General features: G+C 36.5%; 1 protein-coding gene across 4 annotated transcripts in view; it reads right to left on the bottom strand.

Moving 5' to 3' along the window:
• Positions 1 to 24,800, bottom strand: part of LOC100643274 (neuronal acetylcholine receptor subunit alpha-7) — a 264,223-nt gene that overhangs the window by 97,919 nt on the left and 141,504 nt on the right. For all 4 annotated transcript variants that reach the window (XM_048414508.1, XM_048414506.1, XM_020867826.2 and 1 more), the window contains exon 6: positions 17,951 to 18,131. In XM_048414508.1, the coding sequence (XP_048270465.1) occupies positions 17,951 to 18,131 (181 nt within the window). The remainder of the gene's footprint in view (positions 1 to 17,950; positions 18,132 to 24,800) is intronic.

Below are 24,800 nucleotides of genomic sequence, written 5' to 3'. Positions count from 1 at the left end.
GGCGGTGGTAAGGGGGCGGAGGCGGAGGCGGAGGCGATGGCGGGCGCGTAATATGCGACATAGTAATCGATGAAATGCGCCCGGACTGCATTTTCCACGGGGTTCGCAATGGCAGCCGGTCGAAAGCTCGAGAAACGCGCGCGTGCCACGACCGTTTGTTTTCCCACCGAAATTTCTTGGCAGTCGCGAACACGAGCGTTTCCGTTCTGCATTTACGTGAGTCTCGTGTTTCGAAGCGTCGCAACATCGTTTCTGTTTGTGCAGCTTCGATCACCACGTTCGTACACATTGAAAATTCGCGGATCATTAATCTAGCACGCGGATTCGCAACTGTGCTTCCACACAGTCGAGCAAGTTTATAGGGATTAAACGCCTCGTGCGCTAATTCGATAACCTAAACGTAAAATTTACGTCACACCGTTTGAGGAGATCTCAAGGTAATCGTTTCGTAAAGCGACAAGTTTTGTTTGTACGAAGTTCAAGTAGCGTGAAAATCGGGTCGATCAATTTGTTACCGCACCATCTCCTATTATATCTGTAAAGAACGTGTAGAGGCATTTTAATATTTGGCAAATGTTCGTAATAAATTTCTTTTTCTTCAATTTCATCAGATTCGGAGCAAGGTTTTAAGAAAAAGATTCAGTCACGAACTAAAAGATAGTCGGAATCTATTTTTCTTAATAGACGTATGAATTAATCCGTTAATAATTCTTTACACACATCATGAATTATCACTGCGGCCAAACATGTTTCAACGAGGTAATTAATCGTTTTCTTTTGAATCTGTCAGGTTTCACCGTGTAGAATAGATCTGCGTAATACCGAAAAACCGCTGCCACTACGTTCTAATATACGTACATAGAAAGTAAAGACAATTAGTTGGGGCAACTTTTACAGAAAATCTTCATTTTTCTCTGTCATGCAGTCCGCGAGCCTTTCATCCGATATGCACACATATGAAGAAAATCGTTCGTTTCGACGACGTCAGTTCTTTCTTTCAATTTACGCATATCCTATATATTCAAAGAACCATATCTTTACTATTTCACTTCTACAAATAGATCATTCGTTTAGGAAACGTTGTACTCGATAGTCGTTATACACCAGTCGAGGAACACGTTTCTCGCGATTCAATAACTCCGTGTGTTAATTAACGCGTACGAATGAAATAATTAACTATGCAACTGTCGTGATTATCCGTAAACGATCCGCTTTATGGTGCTCTATACGGATGTTTGGGAACGGATACAAGCAATTATTTCAAGCGTATCGGTTAATTAAACGTTGTAATCCGATAGCCTTAGATAAAGAGTCTGAAAGATGCACGATTAAACGATATAGGAAAAACGAACGATCTTCTTTTATCGTTTTACCAACTTCTCCACGATAAACACTTAAGGTCTAAAGGGGTGAACACGATGCTTAATGTATTATCGAGGGAGGTTGGTAAATGCTCGGGCTTGGTAAATCTTACGCGAGTGCCGTGTCTCGAGTGTTTTATCTCGTTTTTCCTTGACTCTTTCTTTTTTATTAGTTTCATCATCACGTGTGTCACCGGCTTCGCTTCTCATTTTTCCCTTTTCAGCTAACTCGATCGCAAGGCACGCATGTAAGAGCGCATCCGAACGGAATGAATTTGCTTCGCACACACGAGTAAGTCGGTTAGCTCGTAGCACGTTTGTTTTTCTCTTGTTCTTTGGACTTTCTACGGGAGTGAAAGTTATTAAGTGGATCGTCGTGTTATTTATAAAGCTCCTGTGCACACTCACGTGGGTTTGATTAATATCGATGGACATTTAATATAACGTATAATGAATCGCGTTTGATAAACGTTCAGCTATAAAATGTTGATTTTTTCCCGATAATTAGCAATTCATCGAATGTTTTTATCCTTTGTAGAATTCATCCTGGGAAAACAGTTGTAATACCTTAATTGCTAGCTGAAGCAATTTTTTATTGCTACGAGTACTGTACGGCATAAAAGTCTGCTATGTAGGAATGACATTTTCCTGAAAAAAATTGTGTAAAAATCGTTTGTAACGACAGCGATGGCATTGAATTCCATTATGTTAATACAGACAAATATTCGACGAATAAAAGTAAGGCGCTATTTGTCTATCTGGGTAGCACGAGTTCTGAAATCTAAACCAAGTAAATCTCCTTTCCGTTTATTTCTACAACTTCCGTATACCAACTTATGTATACAATTTTTGTGTAAATTTTTAATTTTTATGTGTTTTGTATCCATTCCACGTATTTACGTAGAAAGGAACGAAGATATGAAAGATACACAGAAAGCAAGTGGAAATATAAAGCGATACACGTACATAAAAATCAGATTCTACAGTATCGATTTTTAGACTCTCTATTCTCCTTTCCAGAGATAAACTACACGCGGGCAAACCTGTATCTAAGAAAATCGATGTCATTACGAGGCACCTCGTTTATAATAAGAGATCTTTCATAAATGCGTTAAACTATCTTCCTCCCGACCTATTAATTTCACTCGCCTATCTTTAAGCTGTAACTAAATTTCGCTCGTATTTTGAAAATCCGCGATTCACCGTTATGAATGCAAATAAACTGTCTGCAAATTGGTTGAAACTTTACAGGGGTCATTGAAGAGACAGATAAAACGCGCATAGGATGTTTCGACCATATGTATTCTTAAACTGATTAAAGATAGAAAGATATTATACGGTATATCTTTTACATTTCCATGTTATTTCTACGTAACTTTCTATCTATCGATGTATTTAGTTGCAAAGTTCACAGATACGTTTCTTTTCCGCTCTGATTTTATTCACCGTGCGAGTACTTCACCAGGGCAAAGTTTCGTAACACGGCGGTTCACGAATTGCGTAGAAGAGGATACGCGACGAGAACAAACGGAGTTAGGCTAACGGCGGTGGCCTCGTCATTCTAACAAGAAAAGAATAGATTGGCCAAGGGTGAAGTATTTCGGAACGTCGTGGCGCTGGTAGGAACACACGTGCAACAGGTGAAAGTTAGGTATATCAAGTGGCTCGTTTATTTCACGTTATTCGATCCTTGGTCGAAGAAAAATTCCATCGAAGGACTTTCGAATGTTTGCTAACTTTGTGTGCAGGATTCAGGCGACGATGATTAACGAGGTATGTCGAGGAGATGATTAGATCCCGCTTTAGCATATTGTTGAGACACGATGCAGCATGACTTGTGGCTTAATGGAAATGAAAAAGTCAATTTGTTGCCACATTTAAGGTATTATTAATTTTTAAGAGTTTGGTTCGGTAACTTTAAGTAGAATTAGTAAGGTAGCGAAATGAATAGAAAATTTGCCGATCTTTCAGCAACAGTAGGATAGACCATAAAAGAAGTTCAAAGTTTTGTATCGCTACTCTGCCAGCATAAGAGTACAATTAGCAATATTTATAAATTTACTAAGTCCTTTAAATAACCAATGCTTATAATGTTAATTGCAAAGCAAATTATTGCAAAATAAAAAGACGAGGTTTTTCTAAATGTGGTGTGTACAGATATATACTGATAATAGCTAGCCCTTTAATTGAAAAATATTTAAAAGTTAAGTAAAATTCGAGAAGCTGTTTTGTGCTAAATCTCAATTGATATCGTTGAATCGTAGTTGATCCATAAGAATTTGAATGAAACTTTTACTTTATGTCAGTTTCGTCGTGTAAACTAAACATTTCAGTTAAACGCCTGGGAATTAATTAATTCGCAGCTGAATATCTTTAAGTAGCTGAAATCCAACCAAACTGTTTGGATCACTTATGATATTTTTTAACGTCATTGTTTTCGAACATTAAAATTTACAAGGTAATAAAGGAACTAATAAAAAATCAAAACTAGAGATTCCAATTAATAACACGACGTAAGTTTGTTTATCGATTATTAGGTCTTAAATTCTTTTTTTCTTTTTATAGCTTATATAGTTTATATACAATCAAAGGAATTTAACAAGTGTTTAGTAAACCGAACTTACTTTTAAGAAAATGTAATCCTTATACGTTATTTCCTTATACGTATACTTAGTATACATACGTTTTTATACTGTACACAATCCACACCTTTGTAAATCAATATAACGTGGCAAACTAGTAGGTACCCATACTTCTATTTATCAAACATAACAAAAGTAAAAATTAATCGTATACTGATAAATACTTAAACACGCTACAAAATATACAACATGCATTCGCTTAATATAAATACTGGCAAAATAAAACGCGAATTCACGTAAGAATATGTACTATTATACGCGTTTATCTTTTAAAATATAGTCTACTTTACTCGTATAATACAGTACATGATTTTTATTTATAAGACATGTTGCTGTACTTTATGCTGAGATTTATTTTGTCATTAATGAGATCCTTTTTTCAAGATTAACTTCTATGTAGGTATATATTTAATTTAACTTTATTTTATGTCCATAGTTTTCTTCTAATCTTGTACGCAATGTAATTAATAAATGTAGAATGTTCATACACTCGTGTTTTAATTGTACGTACACGTAATTGCAAGTAGATAATGGACGATAAAAGGCAAGAAAGATCATGCATTAAGCATTTAAAGCTTTCTAAATTTTTCAATTATCGAATTAACATTATCGCTAATTAAATAACGAATAGATATGAAATTTTGGAACGAAAAATACAAATCGCCGATTTCATTTAAAAATAAATTTAAAGCCATATTCTCCGTAGAAACTGGACGGAATGTTAACGATTTGATCGAAAGTAATGAGTTGGCGAAGAACAAGTACACCGTCAAATATTCGCAACGGTGTTCTTTAAAAATTAATCCCTTCGTTACAATTGTTATAAAAAGGAAAAGCAAGAAAAGAAGTTTTCAACCAGTTTCTTCGATACGATGAAATGTAAATGTTTTGTCGAAGGTTGGGAAGAACGTTGGAACCGCAATATTATCGCATTGTGCATGAAGCCTCTTTTTGTTTTTAAAGATCGTCATATCACGAGAATGAGTTGGATCGTTTTAAAAAAAAAAAACATTGATCGTTTGTTTCACCTGTGACGCCGACCGATCGTTAAGAAAACCGTATTAAGAAAATCTCGAAGAAGCGAAGATCTATTGATCGTATTTACGAATTTGTGTGAAAGTCTGTGTATTATTTTATTATTAGTACGTTGAACAACTGAAACAACACGCCGGAAAAGGATTGGTCGATAACGCATCGATTACGCTTCTGAAAGCGTACAATGAGGCAAAAATCTTAATCTAAAAGACTTGATAAAAGTGTGCATGTAAATTATGAGTTACATATTGCTGGCAATTCGACTTTGTTGGAATTTCTGCAGTTTATCGTGTATCCGTATTACGTCTAGCTGGGCAAAGACAACTTTTTGATCGTTACGTGTATTTTTATTTGGTAACAAAGCAAATTTGTAACAATACCGAAGCAAATCCGACAAGTTTTATATCGAATGTTATTTTAACAAGTACTACGCGGAAGTGTTATGAGTTTGATGGAACATCATGTAGTTAACGATGCTCGTTATACTGCCACTTGCTAAATTAGACACATAGTACTGGAGGAATGTTCTTTTCGCAATAATAACAATATTTCTAAACTTTATAATTTTCGACGATCCACTTGGTAAAGCTTCGATTTCTTCATGTTTACGGGACATACTATTTCCTACCTGTATATGCTAATTTTTACGATGAACCTTGCAGAGATTGTAATATTTAACACGCGTGTGCGAAACAAATACGTACTTAGCCTAAGCTTAGCCAGTGAACATTTGCTCTTCAAAATCTCCATGTAGCAAACGTTTCTCAAATTTCAAAAGCTTAGTTTATGACATTTAATCGACAATATAGAGTGGAAACTTTATCTTGACAGTTTGTATCGCTACATTCCTTCTCTTGTATCTGTCGAACGAAACAGAAAAATAAATTACCAGAGGCGTTATCATCAAACTAATAGAACGGTTAAAGAACAATCATATCGAAATGAATATAAAAATGAAATAACTGACAAATTAATCGAATATTCTAATATAGAAAATCAACTGAGATATACCAAAAACAACGTACACTTGTAGTTTTTATTTTTCGTTTTTAATATTCTATATCGTAACAGAGAATGATCTCATCGTGCAACAGATCGTAAATATATGATAACCGTTTTGTTTCGTTCCATTTTGATAATTTATGTGCAAAGATTATGTTCTTAATTGCGGTAAAATTCTTTACTATAGCAGAAATCTCGTGGAAAGTATTACCAGTTCCCGTGAAACTTTCATGAGTAATGTATTACATGGCGATGAAACCCGATCGTTTGGTGAACTGAGTAAGCGTCGTTCAGGTAAAGATTCTGATATTCAGTTTTATGTGGTGTGCTTAAGGTCCGACACGCTCGTAGACGTATATCATGATATCTGCACAGATACGCACTTGTTACAGCAGCGCATCGATTTCTGTTTGATGTAATCAGTTTATCTATCCCGAGCAACTGCAAGAAAGCGTGTACTTTCATTTTTTATTTTCCCATGGAATTGCTACGAATCTTACTTTCCTACAGATTTGTGACGAATAAATTTTTTTATGCGAAAGAACTTTTGTTTTCAAATAATTTTGAATATTAACACGAATTCTCAGAATGTCGTAATAACATTTTCTCAATGTATGCGATACGTATTATCGTTTCGTTTCTATAGAGAGTATCGCAGACAGTTTGATTTCCTGTGTCCTAAATAAAACGTACAAGATGCTACATATTGAAATAACATCTGGAATATATACTAATCACCAGAACAAGTATAATCCTAACGAATATTGTCAGAAAAATATTTTTTCTCGAGGTCGTGTAATGTTATCCTTTAGATAATCGAATACATATTTGCTTAAAGTCTGTAGAGTAAGAACTTATCTATAGTAATTGTGGTGTAACAATAATAATACACATATACACATCAAAGTACCTACTGTCTAGATGTTCGTACAAATGTGAACGTATGATGAAACGTGCTCAACCGAGTGTTAAAATAAACGAAAGACACACTGAACATACGCTCTAAATAAGGATAACAAGTGGCTACTAGAACAACATTTTTAATTTTAATAAATATCAAAAACAATTATCTTAAATTTCATTAGACCTTTCGTGTCACCATTGTTTCGACAAATTGAACATATTTCTTGAGTTTAACGCTATCCTGATCTCTTAATACTATTCTTCCGATTTAATACGAATCTTAGGCCAGACTATGTCTTTTTAAAAATCACAGTACTAATTTTCTTTCGTATCCTATAACAATCGATCGAATCCTAAATACAATCGGTTGATGTTTATCTTGATAATAGTCTGATCGATAATGAAAAATAAAATTTACAACAAATGATGGCTTTAGACGTTAGATACTTTGATTCCGATATAAACAGCATCAAGATTGCATTCGATCGGTATCCGAAAAGAATCATCAAGTAACCGTGGATAAACGCGATTAACGGCGGCGATCAAATACGGTCAGCGAACAATGATCCAGCCCCGTGGTGCAGTTTTGCGGATTTACGAGCTGTCTATCAGCAGTCTTGTGACAATCGTAAACCTAGTATCGAGCCCGAGTACCGGAATTCTCGTAAAACGCTAATTGCCCGCTCGTTACCGACGCACCAACGAGCTCTCTAAATTGATTCACTCGCCGATTCCGTGCAGCTGGTTTACGTACTTTTCGCTGAAACAACTAGATACGATCGTTCAACGACACGGCTTTGAATACGTAGTTTGTTCGCCGTAACGATTTCATTGGTCTTAGTTTGATTGTCGGATTAGCTATATCCGAAACGTTCAACATAATCGACAAATAGTTAATTTTTTAAAGCTTCCGGAGATTTTCATAACAATCCGGACGTTCATAACAATTTTGATGCAGCTGCTGTTAACAAATAACAGCGATAAAGTCACTATTGATACTTAATAAGAGGATAATGATATTATTCACGATGAAATTGACGGATCTGAACTGGTAATACCTTTCTCTTGAATCGGCTTGTAAAGTTATTGTTTCGTATCATATTGATTTGGTATTATGCAATTTTATATCGTATTTATAATACTTATTTTTTGATGAAACGTTGTTATCGGTTTTCCCATCGAACAAAAATACTGCGGAATGCATTATACGTCAACGTGTATCGTGATAGCTCGATTGAAAATAGGAAAAACTAAAAAGGGAGAAAGCGAACTGTATGATGAACTATCTATCTATGACATCACATTTTTCGAAAGTATAACGGTGCGGTTGTAAAGAATCGTTAGATATATTCTCTGTCTACATATAAATCGATTTTTACATTATACTTTGTAAAGTATCTATTTCTTACCAAACGATTCGTATTTCACATTTTTAACCATTAATTTCTTATAAAAGTCGCACTGATACCTGGTAAATATTATATTGCAAATAATTTTTGCTACATTTTTCTATCAATTTTGTAGTTCTGAATTATTAACTCAGTTTCACTTTTCAAACTTTTCAAACAGATATACATATAGCTAAACACACTTTATTTTGGATACTAACATCCGGAGAATTGAACACATGCAAAGGAGTAATACTACCGATAACAAACGATGTTTCTCTAATCGGATATATTTGAAACATCTTCTGGTATATTCTAATGTTGTAACATCCAATTTTTTATACACGGAATAACAGAAAGAAAAATCGATTTATATATTAAAAAAGATACGATGGTTTCGCTAAACACCATATTCAAGTACGTAGTGCAGGCGTATCGTTATACTTACAAAACCAGTGAATCCACAGAAAAGTAAAGCGTGTGTCATCCATCTCTCTCTCTCTTAATATTTTTTTATTTTCAACGAAACGGTAGCACTTTCCGTGAGTATATAATGCACTCTTCGCGTGATAATAATTGTTTCAAATGAAACGTTCTCGCCCGGGTCAAATTGAAGTGAAAATAGTAAAAAAACGAGTGGAGAAAAAAAAATACGAATATTTCCACCGAGATAAAAGGAAATTAAATGAAAACAGTAGATAGAAAATAAGATTAACGAGTTATACGAGAATGATACAAGTCGAATAAAAGAGCGTCGTGTCGTTTGATCATTGGTAAAATCGTTCGTTTTCATAAAAGTAAATTGAGCAAATGTCGTCGCGTGGAATCGATTTGCCGAACCAGGCCTCATGAGTGCCTAGTAGACCGGAGAATTTCAAGAGCAAAAGCTCGCTACTGGCTGGCATGGAAACGTCACTCAGCTATCGACTCCACGATGGAAACTTTACCTAGGTTCTGGACAACGGATCGACAGATTGCAAATAACTTGATCCTCGTGTCCGTCGCTGTTGCCGGTGTTGCGAGACACGAGGATCGCGTCATCGAGATAGTCTCGGCAACGATGGAAACATAAATGAAGAAAGAAACGAAATAGATCGAAGAAGCCTGACTAGTCTAGCTGTGGCTGCGAGAGATTTTCTCGAGTAATTTGTCGAACAAAATGATAGTAAAAAAGATCGAAGCTGACGGAGAATTTCGTGACGCGAAGCAAAGTCGAACAAGCCGATTTCTTGGAGGAAAGCGATGTCCCTGACATTTTGCGGATTGGCGCGTGTAAAATGAATAATTATTTAAAATTTTCCTTGAGATTTAATTTGACAATTATGTAAACCTTGTATTTTTTGTTTTGCGTTGTTTACTATCCTCGCGATGGTTCGCGATAAATTAAGGACGTTGAAGTTTTCTTCAGCTTTGAGCACTGACAGTAAATAAAATTGTTTCGCAATTAGAGAAATTCCATTGAAGTTTTCTAAAGAATTCTGTTGAAAGAATCGTGGATGTTTTGCGATAGAAATTCTATTGAGCTGGATCACGTTTACGTAGACTTTTGAGTTAATCAAGACTTGTAAATAATTCTGTATTAATAAATGTCAAAGATAGTATACCGATAGATAGCACTGTGTAAGATGTCCTATTTAAATTGCATGTCTGAAATATTCTCGTTCCTGGAAATTTCAAGAACAAATAGTTCGATCAAAAGAGAAATAGATTACATACTATGAAATTTAAATTGATTTCCCTAAAATCATTTTTTTTTTTAATCCTTAGATCATCGATCTTTTATATGTTTTTCAATTCTACTTTTACAACCAATGAAACACAAGTTTCATACAAATATACACGATGCCATCTGGATTACCTTGAAGAAAAATCCTGTATTTAATTAGAAAGCAAAATTACGGAAGCTTAGAGATTTTCATGCTCAAACTATACACGCTAACAGTTACTTCTATCGTTGTGATTGGCAATATTAATTAGTAGTTACATTTGCAGTATTTAATGTTACCGTGGACTAAATTTTAACAAGTAAAAGAAGAATAATTACTTTCGTGTTATTTAGATCGAATAAAACATTTCTTTCGAGATATTTATCTGCAGTTTACGAATATATAAATTGGAATAAATAACAATATCGTTCTGATGATTTACTCGTAACAGTGTTATCTATTGCTGTATCAGAAATTTGTAAAATTTGGATCACTTACTTATTTCGAAATTTGTAAGATGACTCGTAATACCAGAATTATTTACAATATTTCCTGCTTATATAAAAGTCAAATTCTTATTTTCTATGAAATATCGATTATCAACTAACAATCTTAACAATTCTCATCTACTGAGTAAAACTTAAACAGCGCAAAACATACTACAAAAGAAGACAGTATCAAGTATACGCATCTATTCGCAGAAGTATCATAAACATGCTCTTATATTCCCTATAATTACTTATTATCCGCAAAAAGAAGAAGAAAAAAAAAAAACAAACCAATGCAAACCTCTAGTTTCAAACGAAAATCTTTCGTTTATTCGATCTACGTATATTCAAATACCAATCGCAAAATGTATATAAAATGAGAGGCTCACCTTCCTCCGTGAAACAGCAACTTATTCGTATTCATGCACGCAACTATAATTACGCAAAAGGATTGCAAACATGCGTTCCGAATCTTCTTGATTTTTACAAGAAAGCAGCGACGAACCAAGACTCTGCGACTCGAATACGAGTCGAAATCAGAAAGAAAGAAGAAAAAAAAAAGAAACGTTCGAAAGCAGATAGCAGGGGTGTATAATAGTAGAAAATCCGGGAACAGGTTTTCCGGGGTGAATCTGGAGGATTTTTTGTCGTAAGGATCGTCGAGAATGATCGGTGCGGAGTCGATAGTAGAGTGACGTGAACATGTGTTCCATGCGAAATCGCAATTTCCAGCTCAGACATAATCACGTGGTCCCTGCTTTGACTCGTCGATGTATCTGTGTGTGAGACATGTATAAGTATATTCTGGGTCATTGTGTTCTCGGTCATCCTGTTTCCCTACGTCCGCTATCTCTGTGTTGGTTTTTCTTTTATCAATCTCCACGAGGGGAGGTTGTGGGGGGTAGGGGGCAAGTAGTACATATATGTATTGTATATTCCCGAAGGGGGTTGGGCAGGGGGTGGGTCACGATATCTTCTTCCTTCATTTGCTCCCTTTCTTGTCTTTTTTTCTCTCGCGCTTTCCTCATTTCTTTTTTCTCTTTCCTTGTTTGTCTATTAGTTCGCTTCTTGCACATGGTCGTACTTGTATATATCGTATACATATGTACGTATATAATATCTATATGTATATATATATAATATAGTGGAAGCTCACTCGATATGTTTCGTAGTTATAAGCCCGTGAAAGCAAGAAACACCGGCAAGCGACATCAGCCCATCGTAGCGCCCCTCATCTATTTGAGGGGTTAATTACGACACCAGAGTACGTATATAATGTTCAACACATTTAGAGCCAATTTATGTGCCGAGATTGCGTTCGTCGACTTGTTATGCGTGTACCCTTTGTGCGTTAGTGTACAATCGGCTCATAGAGTACCCGCGGTATGCGCGTTCATGGTATCTCTATGACACAGTCTATTGCTCTAATAATAATTTTACATAACGTTGTATAATCGAGCGTACAATGTACTTTCTTAAGCTTCTCTTTTCCTTCCTATACTTCGTTATTTCTTTCTGGTTTCTACGTAATATTAGTAGAAATATTCCTAAATCGTATCAAGGGTTACATAAAACACGATTTCGTACTGTCGGTTAGATACGATTAAATTTTAGATTTAAATTCCTAAACAAAGTTGAGCAGCATCGAAGTGACGAACGGTGTAACAATCTTTTTCTGTTTTAATTATAGTAGTATTGTAGAAGCATAGGAAACAAAATCGTATTTTGAAAAAACCCTCGAATCTGTAATTTCCGCTAAACATCGTTAAACGTAAAAAATGTTCTGCAAATAATCGAACTAATGGTATTCGATGCACGTTTCTACACGCATAACAAATCGTCTGAAACGTTAAGATGTCGCTAGACATCGCTTTTAAGCAGACCTTTCACGCTTAAACGAGTGCACATTACCGAAATTTGTATTCCAGCCAATCGTGAAGCCTTCGAAAAGTGGGTGGAACGAAGCCATAAAATATCTTTCACTCTGCTTTCGTCTCTTTTCTTCCGATTTAACAACTTCTTTTGCTGATTTTATGATCGATAGTCCTCTCTCGCATTTAAAAACTATGAGAAGTGAAACTACAGTTTGTCAATAGTTTGAAGTAAAGCAGCTACCAATAATTTTATCTTTCAACATTAAACATTTTGTCTGTTGTACGATTTTTCCTCCGACGTCCTCAAATAACGTAACAAATCTATTCTTAGCCCGCCCCTGAAGATTTTCACAGAAACTCAATTTCAGAGATGCTCGTCTCTAATTAGATATTTCATTGGATCGGCAAATTTGTCAGACATCTATGCGAATCGTTCTATAGCTTGTATTTGCGTGATAGTTCTAGCTTCATCGTCTGGTAAATATTTATTGGAATCTTGTATTTTGAAACGAAGTGGTCGAAATCAGACGTGTATTTGATACACGTCCAACCATCGATAAATAAATTTATCAAATGAATCTGCGCGAATTACATATACGAAACGACAAACGTTTGAACGTGAATTTAAATGCCGAATATGAATATTGAATTTTGTTTAACACTATTGACTTTGCGTTATTCTCACGATAATGTATTATAAATTGAATTAAATGCAGCCAGTAATAAATAATATTTGCAATAATGAAGTATTTATCAGCTATTTCTGAATCAAAGGCATTCATTAACGCCATATCGTTGCATTGGTTGTCTTTTTAATATGCTATCAAAGTTTTGTAATAATTAACAAATATCGAATAATAATTATTCAAAGTAATACGAAGCGTGAGCGTGTTATATACGATACTATTATATACAATAATGCATTATATGCAATAAATGCACGTGTCTACGCGTGATATTAGTAGATAAAGTCTGCATTAATCGGACACGTGAGATACGTCGGTACTGCAAGTTTTCAAATGTAAATCTCGATACTTCGTTTGTAATATTCTTACCGTATATAATATCTATCGAGAAAGAAAGTATTTATAATTTTCGATAGCAATCGATAATAATTCCCAAATATAGGAAAATCGGAACACTAATTTTAACAGGAACAAAATGTCGAATAGCGCCGAGTAAGTATAGAAATATGAGCTCGTATACGCTTTTATATCGCTATCAGGTAAATAGGATTTTTTATTAAGGGAACATTAAGCGTTGCAAACGACAAAACTCTAATTCAAACCTGATCCACGTGCAACGAAAACCTATGAATTTCATGTGACGCCGAACGAAATAACTCAAATATTTTTCGGTGGACGCACGTCGAAATACCGATCCAAACAATAAATCGCTCACCCTTTATGCTCTGTACCGCTCGCTTCCGTTTCCCGTGTGTCATCATCACTGTGAGTCCGTTCTTTCGTCGTTTCCAATGATTGCCGAACTTTATGGCATGCTAGTCATTTCGTGGTATTGTTTCGAGATGAAACGTCACGATTTGTCGTCCGGTGTTTTTGACCGAACGATGAGTTCGATCGACGTAAGTCAAAATGATTTTAAATAAAATGAAACGAATAAATTATTCGAACCACCTAATCTCCTCTGTGCCGTTGAAATAAATGGGCCGAAAATATTTCGATCAATTTAAAAAGCTTGAAAAAGGGAGTAAAATACGTTGAGAGAATCTTGTTGACAAAATTCATTTTTACGAACTTCATCGTGGCAATTTCGTAGCTTCTATATTCCCGTCACGATACGGATAACGCTATAACGCATAAAGAACCAACCGTGTGATTCTTCAATGTATACTGCGAAACGCGAGGCCTGACAGCCGCTGCAAATTGTCCAGGTCAAACGCTAAGTGAAATGAATTTATCATTTCATGTCTGAACAGTAGGACGTCACGGGGCACGACAGTCCTTGCGCGAATTTGCGCACGTTATAAACGACTCGAGAGCGTATTTTGATGAAATGTGCGGGCCGATAGTTTCGTTGAAATTACAACGAAATTTGTAGAAGAACGTTACGTATAAATGGAAAAATTACGTAAAAAGAAATGAAAATAAATTGTAGAGCCACTGCGAATGCGATTTAACCAGATAAAAATATTATTGTAACGAGAATTATTTATTCCAAAGTTATCATTTAGACAATGAAATTTTTCATTTTCTAAAAGTTATAATATAAAATTACAAACGCTAACGAGTTAGGACACTGTATTTATAATTTACTCACATTTGATATATGACTTTTGTTTGCACATTCCATGAAACACGTTGCGTTTTATCTCTTGAATCGACGAACACCTATATAGAAAACTATAGAAGAGAAGTGTCCCTTTGTAAGACGTGCACCAAATCGACAGTAAAATAAAGCGAAGTTAACGGAGTACCCTTCGAATCACGAAACGAAAATACCGTAATTAACGATGGAATGCTGTCGCATGATGCAACATGCAGACGTCGTTCCATTAACGGCGATTATCTCAACTTCTCCGAAATTCGGATATAGTCGGGCAGAGCGCGTTTAACGAGGTTTAATGTCGCTCGGGTGGAATCTGCTACGCTCAAGCCTCGTATGGCATGAATCTACTCGTAGAAGAAAATTCCTGCTTCCATCGATAACGCCATAACACCGATCTACGGATAAATTATGCTACGATAATATATCAAACGCGTTGTCAATAATAATTTAACTTGGATGAATCTGCGATCTTGCTACTGCGAATCTAAGGTTTCCGAACTGTACTGCGTTACCACGTCGAAATTCGTGTCATACGCGTCGTTGATCGTCACAGGAAAAATAAAAGTGGTAGAAAACAGAGGAGATAAATATGCTGGCAATTCGCTTAGAAAATTAGAAACATCTTGTACGGCGTGTCACAACGAAAGGACGAAGCGAAAATTTTGGTAATATTTGAGGAGCATACCCTGAAATTGAAACATTTCCAAAGAGCGGCTAAGAGATTAATTTTATCAGTAACATCGTTACACGTCCAATGAGACTGAGCGATCAATTAATTATCTGGCTCGGCACGATAATCAAACGAGCGTCTTACAGCTCCAATTATGGCAGCCAATTAACGATCAAGCGGTAACGCGTCAATAACAGCCACCGATCGTTTCGTTAATGACGATTACCTCAAGTTAGCTGCAATTTCGTAATAATTGAATGCGACGAGTTCCAATTCGGTGTCGCGATGGTTCGCGCTGTTGGCGCGCTTCCGCGCGGTAACCAGCCCTGAAAGTGGAATACAATTAACGGAACCGCGACTGCGAGTACGTGCTCGGGGAATCCGCTCGCCATCTCTCTCCCTTACCCAACCTGTGTTCGACCGAGCATGACGACAAATTTCGGCATTAAATAATACTCGCGGCTATTTCACGCGGTCCGCATAACGAATTTAATTATTCTACCAACCGGGAACGATCGTTGCCTCCAATTCTATCCGTCCTACCAACAGGAAAATATTACAACGAAATGACGGCTGTGCAAACTCACATTCGTCGGGTTTTCGATTATTCGCACGTTGAGCCGTTGATCTTTCCTCGCGATACATCGTTTAATAAATTTGGGGCTCAACTTCAGAAGCTAAGTATCATCGGTTTCGGGGTTACACGAAGTTTTGCTAATTACGTAGCACCGTCGCGAATATGCCCGAATTTGAGTTTTAGATTTACATACCTGCATACTAATTTCTACCAAAATTTGTCGCGTTTTATATTTTATTCGTTATTTTTTTCGTTTAAAAACCTTGGCCGTATGATCGATAATCGGTGTATTATTGCAGATTTATGGGACTCAGCTGTCTGATTAAGCGGCTTTCTGCCGTATATCGGCGGGAAGCAATCGGGATTCAAACCTTTAATCCGTCATAGTTTGGACATGTTTCATTTGACTGAACGAGTGCTATTCGTCTGAAACTATCGACACGATATAAAGTTACTTATTAAATTTCTTAAACAATCGTAGTGTTTTGGAATATTCTTTGAAAGCTTTTTCCCTCCGAAATTTCTTGTATCGACGTTCTTCCCCATTTCTCAATGTGGAAAGAAAGGAAAATGAATAAGAACAGCGAGAGAGGACATCGCGTATCCCTAACCACGCTGATGCTATCACGAGCGCTTTTCTTTCACCACCCCTTCTCTTCCCACACTTCTCGATATTTCACATATGTTGGTACATGTGCGTGTTACATGTATCATATACACGTAAAGAATATAATATACATAATATCGTATCATATATATGTAATATACCTATATTATATATAAAGATCCGAGCTGAAGCTACGAAGCGTGAGAATGAACGGCTATCTATGGAGCGTTGCTATTGTGTTGCACTGAGTTCTTGTGTCGGACAAAGAAGCCTCGGGAGGCAGCTCATGGGCGTATAGCATCAAGAGGACCTTTTTCTTTCTTGGGATGTTGGCAGGGAGAGAGGGGCTTGGATATCGTGGCAATCGGGATTCGTCAGTGCCGCCACCGGACTCCAAACGCGTTTCCATTAACGACGCATCGCCGCCATGGAGAGAATCGTCGAGCTATTCTACCGACGCGTCAGACTCGCGCAATAAACGAGACGTTCTTCGAGAGAACGTCGTTATATTGCCATTGTCGTCGGCTCGTGACACCGTACTTGCCGAGTATATGAATTACTATGTCCGAGGAAACGGCGAAAGATGTGACGTTGATGCTGACAATGCTCGTTATTCTCTGTTTCTTTGCCTGACGTACGAATGGCAACGTCAGGAGAATATGTCGAACCTTTTTCCGTCCGTAGACTCGCTACACGCCTAAAGTAACATTCATCGATAAAATACGCGACGCTGGTATAACAACAATTGGAATATCATTATGATATCTTCATCGCGTAGTTTGTTTCAGCGTTACTATCGATTATTAATAGAAAAATCGTTCCAAATCGCAGTAATTATTCGAGAAATCGGTGTAACGATTTGGTAAATTTTATTCCATCGGAATGAAAATAGATCAACGTCGATGCAAAGTATAGTAACGCGAGAGAAAACGTTGTACGTCGACCTACCGCTGTCAAATTTTATTCAGCCGCGGTAATGGAACATTTAGCTCGTTTAATATATTCTACTATGTATTTCGTGTATCGTTACCTGCCACGCGAGTATAAACTCTGTCGTAAACAAACCAACTTTAATAACTTAACAAAAATCTACTTTCGTATTCGATATAATTATTCCACAAGATTATCGTTTTGTCGTATGGGAAATCGATACTATTTGATTCAGATAGAGAACGAAAACCATAAACCAGAGAACCTAAACGTAATTTCTCTCCACGACGACGTTTCATACGTCTGAACGCTCGCTTTTGAAGTTGGTAGGCGGCAATTTCGAAGCCACGTTTGTACCGTCCAAGGAAATGGCGCGTTCGATGCGCCACTCGAAGAATTCGGGACCAGTAAAAAGACTTTCTTGGTGCTTTGTGTGTACTCTGAGCGTGTTTAGTGTTTAGTGGAGACAGTAGTGTACCTGGTTGCCGTCGTAGGTCCAGGATCCGAACTTCATGTCACAGTGTTGGTCGTCAAAGGGGAACCAAGTGATGTCTATCTTGCAAGTGCTCTTGAAGATGCCCGGAGGAACGTACAGGCAACTGCCGTTATGCGTGACCACCACGTTTGTTTGGTACGTCCCGTCGAAACCCTCATCCGCACTAACGTGTTCATATGATATCATTAATTAATCATCGTCAACCTCGATCGCGTTGTTTTCTTCTATTTTTCTTCCTTTCCCTAGCCGCGATTTTTTTTTATTACGTTTATTCGACCGGTAGTTTCCATAGTTTTTAATTTCCCTCTTTTTCGACGGTGTCTGTTTTGTCCTAGCAAGAACAAGATGATCGATGTATACTCGAACGGAGCAAGTGAAAGCTTCTACTTCGTTCCTTGTTTTATTGAGAGAAATCGTAGTTATTGAAGTAACATTATATTTTTATTTTCATATATAGAGAATTTTCTGAAAATTATCTCTCATTTTTTGGGGAATACGAACGTCAGTAAGAGAAAATTAACGACGTTTAAAACGTTAATCGCTTCAGGATATCTTTTATTCGAAAAAAGAGAAAAGTGGAAAGAAAATATGTGCTCTGAATCCTATACTTTCAGGCTAATTCCCCAAGAAGAATTGGGAGGGACGTTTAAAACAACGATAAATGGCAAAAGGAGACGTCCGAGCACGCTCCACGAACGAGAAATATTTTTCTTCCCCTGTATATTTATCCATAAAAGCAGCTTGTTAATTTGCCACAGTGAAATCTGCTTGTGAATTACTAACGAGTAAGCTCGAGTGATTCTCCAGTGAAATTAAAACCTACCATAGATAAAGAGTGATTCTGACGTTACATCTTTACCATATATTCTACATATATGTGTTTTGTATTATATCAAATGTTTGAATATTTATAGGAACCTTTCGTAGATATATTCTATTTGTTGTATAAGATATCTTGAAATTTCATTAACACTGTAACGAGGTCCGATTGTCATGATTATATCGACAAAATTTGAAATAAATGTGGACTCGTATATAGAAACTACAAGATATTTAATACAAGTGTATATTTCACAAAGACCATAAAAGTATTTAAACGATCGATTAGCTGGTATCTTCAGTCTTAATAGTATGTTTAAAATGACTGTTCGTGCTGTATATTGATTTTCTACTAAATCTATTAAATATACGTTTGCGGTAAATATCTTGTAATCTTTACGTATATACATTTTCAAAATGGTTTCAAATTTTACCAATTCAATCATCATAAGCGTTACTCGTTGCAGTGCCAATGAAATTATGTAATCATATTACATATTGTTATTATATAACACGTATAATATCAACATAAAAATGTTCTGTGGTTAATGTTTAAATATTTTCAATTAGCCACTGCACACGACGCGTCGAGTAAGAATTCACTTTTCCGCCCTGGGAAAGCAAAGTAGCAGAATCGAATCAGTTTAACAATTTAACACTGCGCATCTTCTATTCTGCGGCAGATTTGTCTGCTAAAGCAGCTTATCGTGTGCTTCCCGAGAATGTCTGAGATAAGACGCGAAGAAGAAGCTGGGGGCGTGATATGCATTCGTGAGAGCTTGAGGACATCAAAATACCCCGGCGCTTTTATTTCCCGTAAAATGTGCACCTCGCGAGAGTAATTCCGGCGTTATAGCACGCCTCCTTTCGAGAAAAACGAAGAAGGTGAGAAATATTCGAACGATGTTGTCGCTACGATAGGATTGGAAACGACTTTCGTCGAAATATACGAGACACAACGCGTGACCTTTTTATCGAAAGATCTATCGCATGCACGTTTAATTCGTGTCGAATACGTTTGAAGGGAAAAGATACTTTAAGATTAAAATTCTACTATGAAGAAGAATGATCATGTCACGACACTTTCATTGTTTAAGCTGTATATGTTTACTCGAAGAGAAAATATTTCTGAAAATTTGAATTATCTATAATAAGTATAGGTATTATGCTGATATAAGATTGTTATAAAATAACAATAACGAACAAAATAAACGATATAATTCTTGATTTCGATAGAGATTGGAAACATGATTTTATCGAGCAATGGTGAAATGTAAATAGTACAGGACGCATCGGTAATTAATATAGACAATATATGCTACTACATCGGTAACTATATAATCAAACATTACACTTCCACAAACGAATCAGCATTTCGCTGACTTTCCACTGTACCAATGCATGTAAACGGATAAACACTTGTCAGAGACTGATCAATTAACTACTAATAACTTAACTCAAGTTATTAGCGATTCGATGTGATCATTATTTACTCACGATACAATGAAATCATTACCAGTGCTAATGATTAAAAGCAGAGTAGCCGTAATTTCAAACTATGTAGTATTGTTATTAGCTTCAAATTAACTGCATACATCTAATGATCTTGACGCGCTTTAGCTGACAAACTTGTCTCACTAATGAGTCACATTCTGTGCAACTTACAATGTTGATATTGTCATAAGACGCTTCTTTAAAAATATAGAATAAATTACATCACGTATTTGAAATATTTCTAACATTGAATAACGAATATTATCGTTTTTATGCAATTGTTGTCTATGTGCCTGTTACTTAATTTTACTTCTGAAGTCAGAAATTATGACCTCGAATAAGTTTCAAACGTATTAAGATTCATCGAAAATCTATCTAATCGAATATCACGAAGATAAGGCACGTCAAAATCCTAACCAAGAGAAGAAGAGTCGGAAATAAAGTACAGGGGATAGTGAAGAGACGGTTCAATTAATTACTCACAAGGAACGAAGCGTACTGATCCATTCATTTTTTACCACCTTCAGCTTGATCTTGCCATATGTCTCTGTCTCCGATTGAAACGAAGATTTAACGAAGTTGAAGCTAAGATTATATCGCGCGATACTTTATTAAAAGTACAGTTTAATCTCTCAGTGTTTTAAAAGTCGTCGAACGACGCGTTACGCGTTTATTAAATGCAACAATAGATTCGCGAAATACCGAAATTATGACTATCGGTGCTTATTGTGCCGATTTAGTGTGTCGATTATTATCCGTTTCGTCTCTTTGTTGTCGGATAGAACGTCGCTCTGCGAACAGCTGCACGCGGTTTCCGTTACGGCCGCTTAATAAATGTCCACGATATATTACAGGCCGAGATTTATTAGCAAATCCATACGTTTCCAACTACTATTCCTTCCTTTTTCCCTGGATAATTCGTCAGTTACAAATAGAGGCTTCTCCCGCAATTTGCAGCCATTGAGAACTGGAAATAATGTGTCTGAATAGTTGAATGGCTTGATTTAGAGGATAGTAAAATTCCGCGGAACGAGCAAGTAAACATCTTGATACAAGAAACTTATACATAGAAATTCATATACTGGAGATTGATATTTCGCAACACAGAATATAGAAGTCATCTAATCATTTAACGAGATTGAAAGTATTACTGCTTTGTCCTATTTATACTTGCGCTGTCGAATAAGAAGACAGTTTATTTAACTAACGAAAATTAAATAACACGATAGCATTTATAGGCAACGACATATTTCCTACTCGTCGTATTTTCAATTTTCAATTTTCACGAATATAGACATACGATCAGCATGATCATTAAAATATCAAAGCCTTTCAGATACGTGTAACAAAGCAATCGGGCAAGCATCCAGAAAACGCTTTCAAATTGCTTTGGAAACCTTACAAAACGTTGCCAACAATACATCACAGGTACAGTGATATTTTAAATGGATATTACTAATGATAGGTACAATCAATATAAATTGATTTATTTGCCTACATTTATTTAGTGCATTTGAAACTAAGCACTTAAGCACTTTCAAATGTGTTTTATCCAATAGATTTTTGATTGATAGACCTCGGAGATCTTTACCATATTTTTAAAACTTATATTATTAATTCACGCTGTTTGTGTAAAAGTGATAAAACACGAAACCAGATACAATCTCAAAAAGGAAATGCAGCTGTGATATTCTTCCAAAGACAGAAGAAAATGAAACCAACCGTAATTACATCTAAAAGTCGTGCCTATATAACACAAATTGCATGATAAATCTTCGTCGAATTCAAACAAAATTATGGCCATTTACTCGGCAATTAAACCAGAAGGCGTATGGCATGGCACTGTTTCGTACACAGGTCGCTCCATTGTTCTCGCAAAGAACAGCACCGAAAATACAACGACGCAGAACCGGAATAAGCTTCGACGCCATGTTGCGATAATTTCGAAGCGACGCGATAATTCCCGAATTAGTAGTAAAAAGCCTTAATTTCAGCCTTGCGACGCCACTGTTCCACAGATGTGGAATGTTATATTATAATCAGCCGTTCTCATATGCATGCAAATTCGACGGATTTCCCAAGGAAATAAGGCGTCAAAGTTTAAAACACCATCGGCTCGGCTCGCCGTTCAACTCTGGGAGTCACTGGGAACTTCCGAATTTCGTTTAATACTTTCGATCGTTGAAATAGTTGCGGAGAAGTGTGTCGAACGAGTATTAAGTACTTTCAACTACTTCCGCATCGTAGAGTTTCGACATAGCCTGTTTAGCAAATCGGCTTGATCACAGATTGTTAAAGAAGAAAACAGAAAGAGAAGATGCAGGAGAGATGTTGGAATCGATAGCTGCGATTGTACTCGAGTTCCATTAAAAAAGAAATTGGTATTATTCTTAGACGATTTTAGTTTTATTTAGGCTGTTAATATTACTTTTGTAATTTCTGTTGATATTTTCTGAAGGAATTTATCGTTTCGTGTATTAAATACGAATTGGTATTTCAAATAGAAAGCCTGCAGTTTAATTACCGCTCATCGTATTAATTACTCTTTACTTGATTCATTACACTTATTGAAAGGAAATCTATTATAAAGCTATGTGTGCATGTGTATATATGTGTACCATAGAAACTATACCATACGTTCAGACCAGAAATATGTATGTACACCAGAAATCTGATGAACCGACTGAAGCACAGACGAATCGTCGTCTCGAGCGCGGACAATACCTCGGAATTTCCCAGTCCACATTCCTCCATCTCACACGACAGACGATCAGGCGAAGGGAGAAAGTACGCTATTGGCGTAATTCAACGAGAAACATAGAAGCGTCTGTAATTGAGACCGGCGAAATTCTCGCTTTTTTCACAGCGGCGCGGTGCCTGTTATACAAACGGCAGTCTTCCTCTTTTGTTCGCGCTCGTTGCGACGTCGCGCCACCGAACAATCGCAACGCCTCGCGTATATTTCGAGCGTTGCACGTTTCGAAAACTGAGGACGAGTCAACGGAAAAAGCACAGCCTGTTGCAAGAACGTTCCGCGAGTTAGTCGCAACGCTAAAAAGCAAACCAAAGTAATTGACGACCGACGGCTGCTGTCTATTAATTTTAATTACGACTTTAACCTGATAACAATAATGAGATTGAGACAACGCTTTGTATCATTCTTTTAAATGATTCTGAGGAAGCTATAATTAAAACAAGCGACAAAATTTTGATATTTTGATAATACTCTAGGTATTCCTCTAAATGACTAACTTATAATTGATAATTAATTTATGAATATTATGATGGTTCGTCAATTTTCAATTTTGAACTTAAATAGGAAATGATATTCTCTTTAATGCATGTATTCATCTATTACCGCAATCAGATCTATTTATCTCTCAAAAATATCTGCAGTATAATGATATTAATAATAATGACGATTCTGAATTATATTTGATTTAAATCTGTCCCTAAAATGCAATTATTATCATACATGCATCGAACGTTACAATCCTGTCTATTTGATGTTTTTCAAACCTAAACCAGCCTCAAAATCAATTCCGTGATAATCAATAATCAATGAATTAATTAGAGAATAGTCGGTCCCAATCAAACCGGAAATACGCCCAATGCAATAATACAAATCAATAGGATGGAGGTAACCCCTCAGCGTTTGCAACGTTTCTCGTACTAGTTCGACGTTCCCTTTCGTCATTCGCTGTTACAAAGCGTCGCGGTGTGCAGCGTCGTTTATAAATTCTAAGGAACGGCTTCTCGTCGATTGTTCCACGCCGTACAAAGACGATCTCTGCACGGCAGGCATTGTCTACCTTTCGAATGAATCCTGTCCTCTAAGATCGCTGATCCTTCCCACTCTCTATCACTCTCTCTCTCGCTTTAGGATTCTTCCTTTTTGCAACGCCAATGTCGCGCTTGTAGATGACGATATTCAAGAGAAGAAGCGTGGACTACAGCGAGCAACAAGTAAGCTAGAGATGAAGGCATTCTCTCCTTTTGTTTCCCGAGTAACGACCACCCCCCCCGTTCTCCATTACTCGGACATTTCAACGATATTAACGCGATGGCCACTTAGCATCGATTCGCTACATCCGTGATCGCGCATCTTGGTCTTCTCGGCAAAAAGGAACAGCCGACGAAATTAATGACAGTTCCTTTGGTGCAGGCTTTTTGCTAATTCGTTCTATGCAACTCGAGGTAGGATAAACTTCGATCAATGGAATTTCATTCCTGTACGAAATTTTCGTTGATCGATGTAGAAAATGGGGTAGGATAACTTAGATCGATTGGCAACGTTTTAGGTTTCACGTAATATCTAAAACGTGTGTCCGTGTACACGTACGTATTATGTTTCGTTGTCTATAAAATCAATTCCGTAGATTGCTGGGTGCGAAATGTTTCTCTAAAGATTGAATAGTTAGATTATATTTCAACTTTTACGCGACTTACGTTTGGTACGAGAGAAACCTCGGTAAGCTGTTAATCATAGTACTATAGATTTCATATCTTATACGTCATC

This window comes from Bombus terrestris, chromosome 2 (assembly GCF_910591885.1).
Source record: "Bombus terrestris chromosome 2, iyBomTerr1.2, whole genome shotgun sequence".
Lineage (NCBI taxonomy): Eukaryota > Metazoa > Arthropoda > Insecta > Hymenoptera > Apidae > Bombus > Bombus terrestris.
Note: the sequence above shows the minus strand (reverse complement) of the source record. Positions and strands in the feature narration are given on the sequence as shown.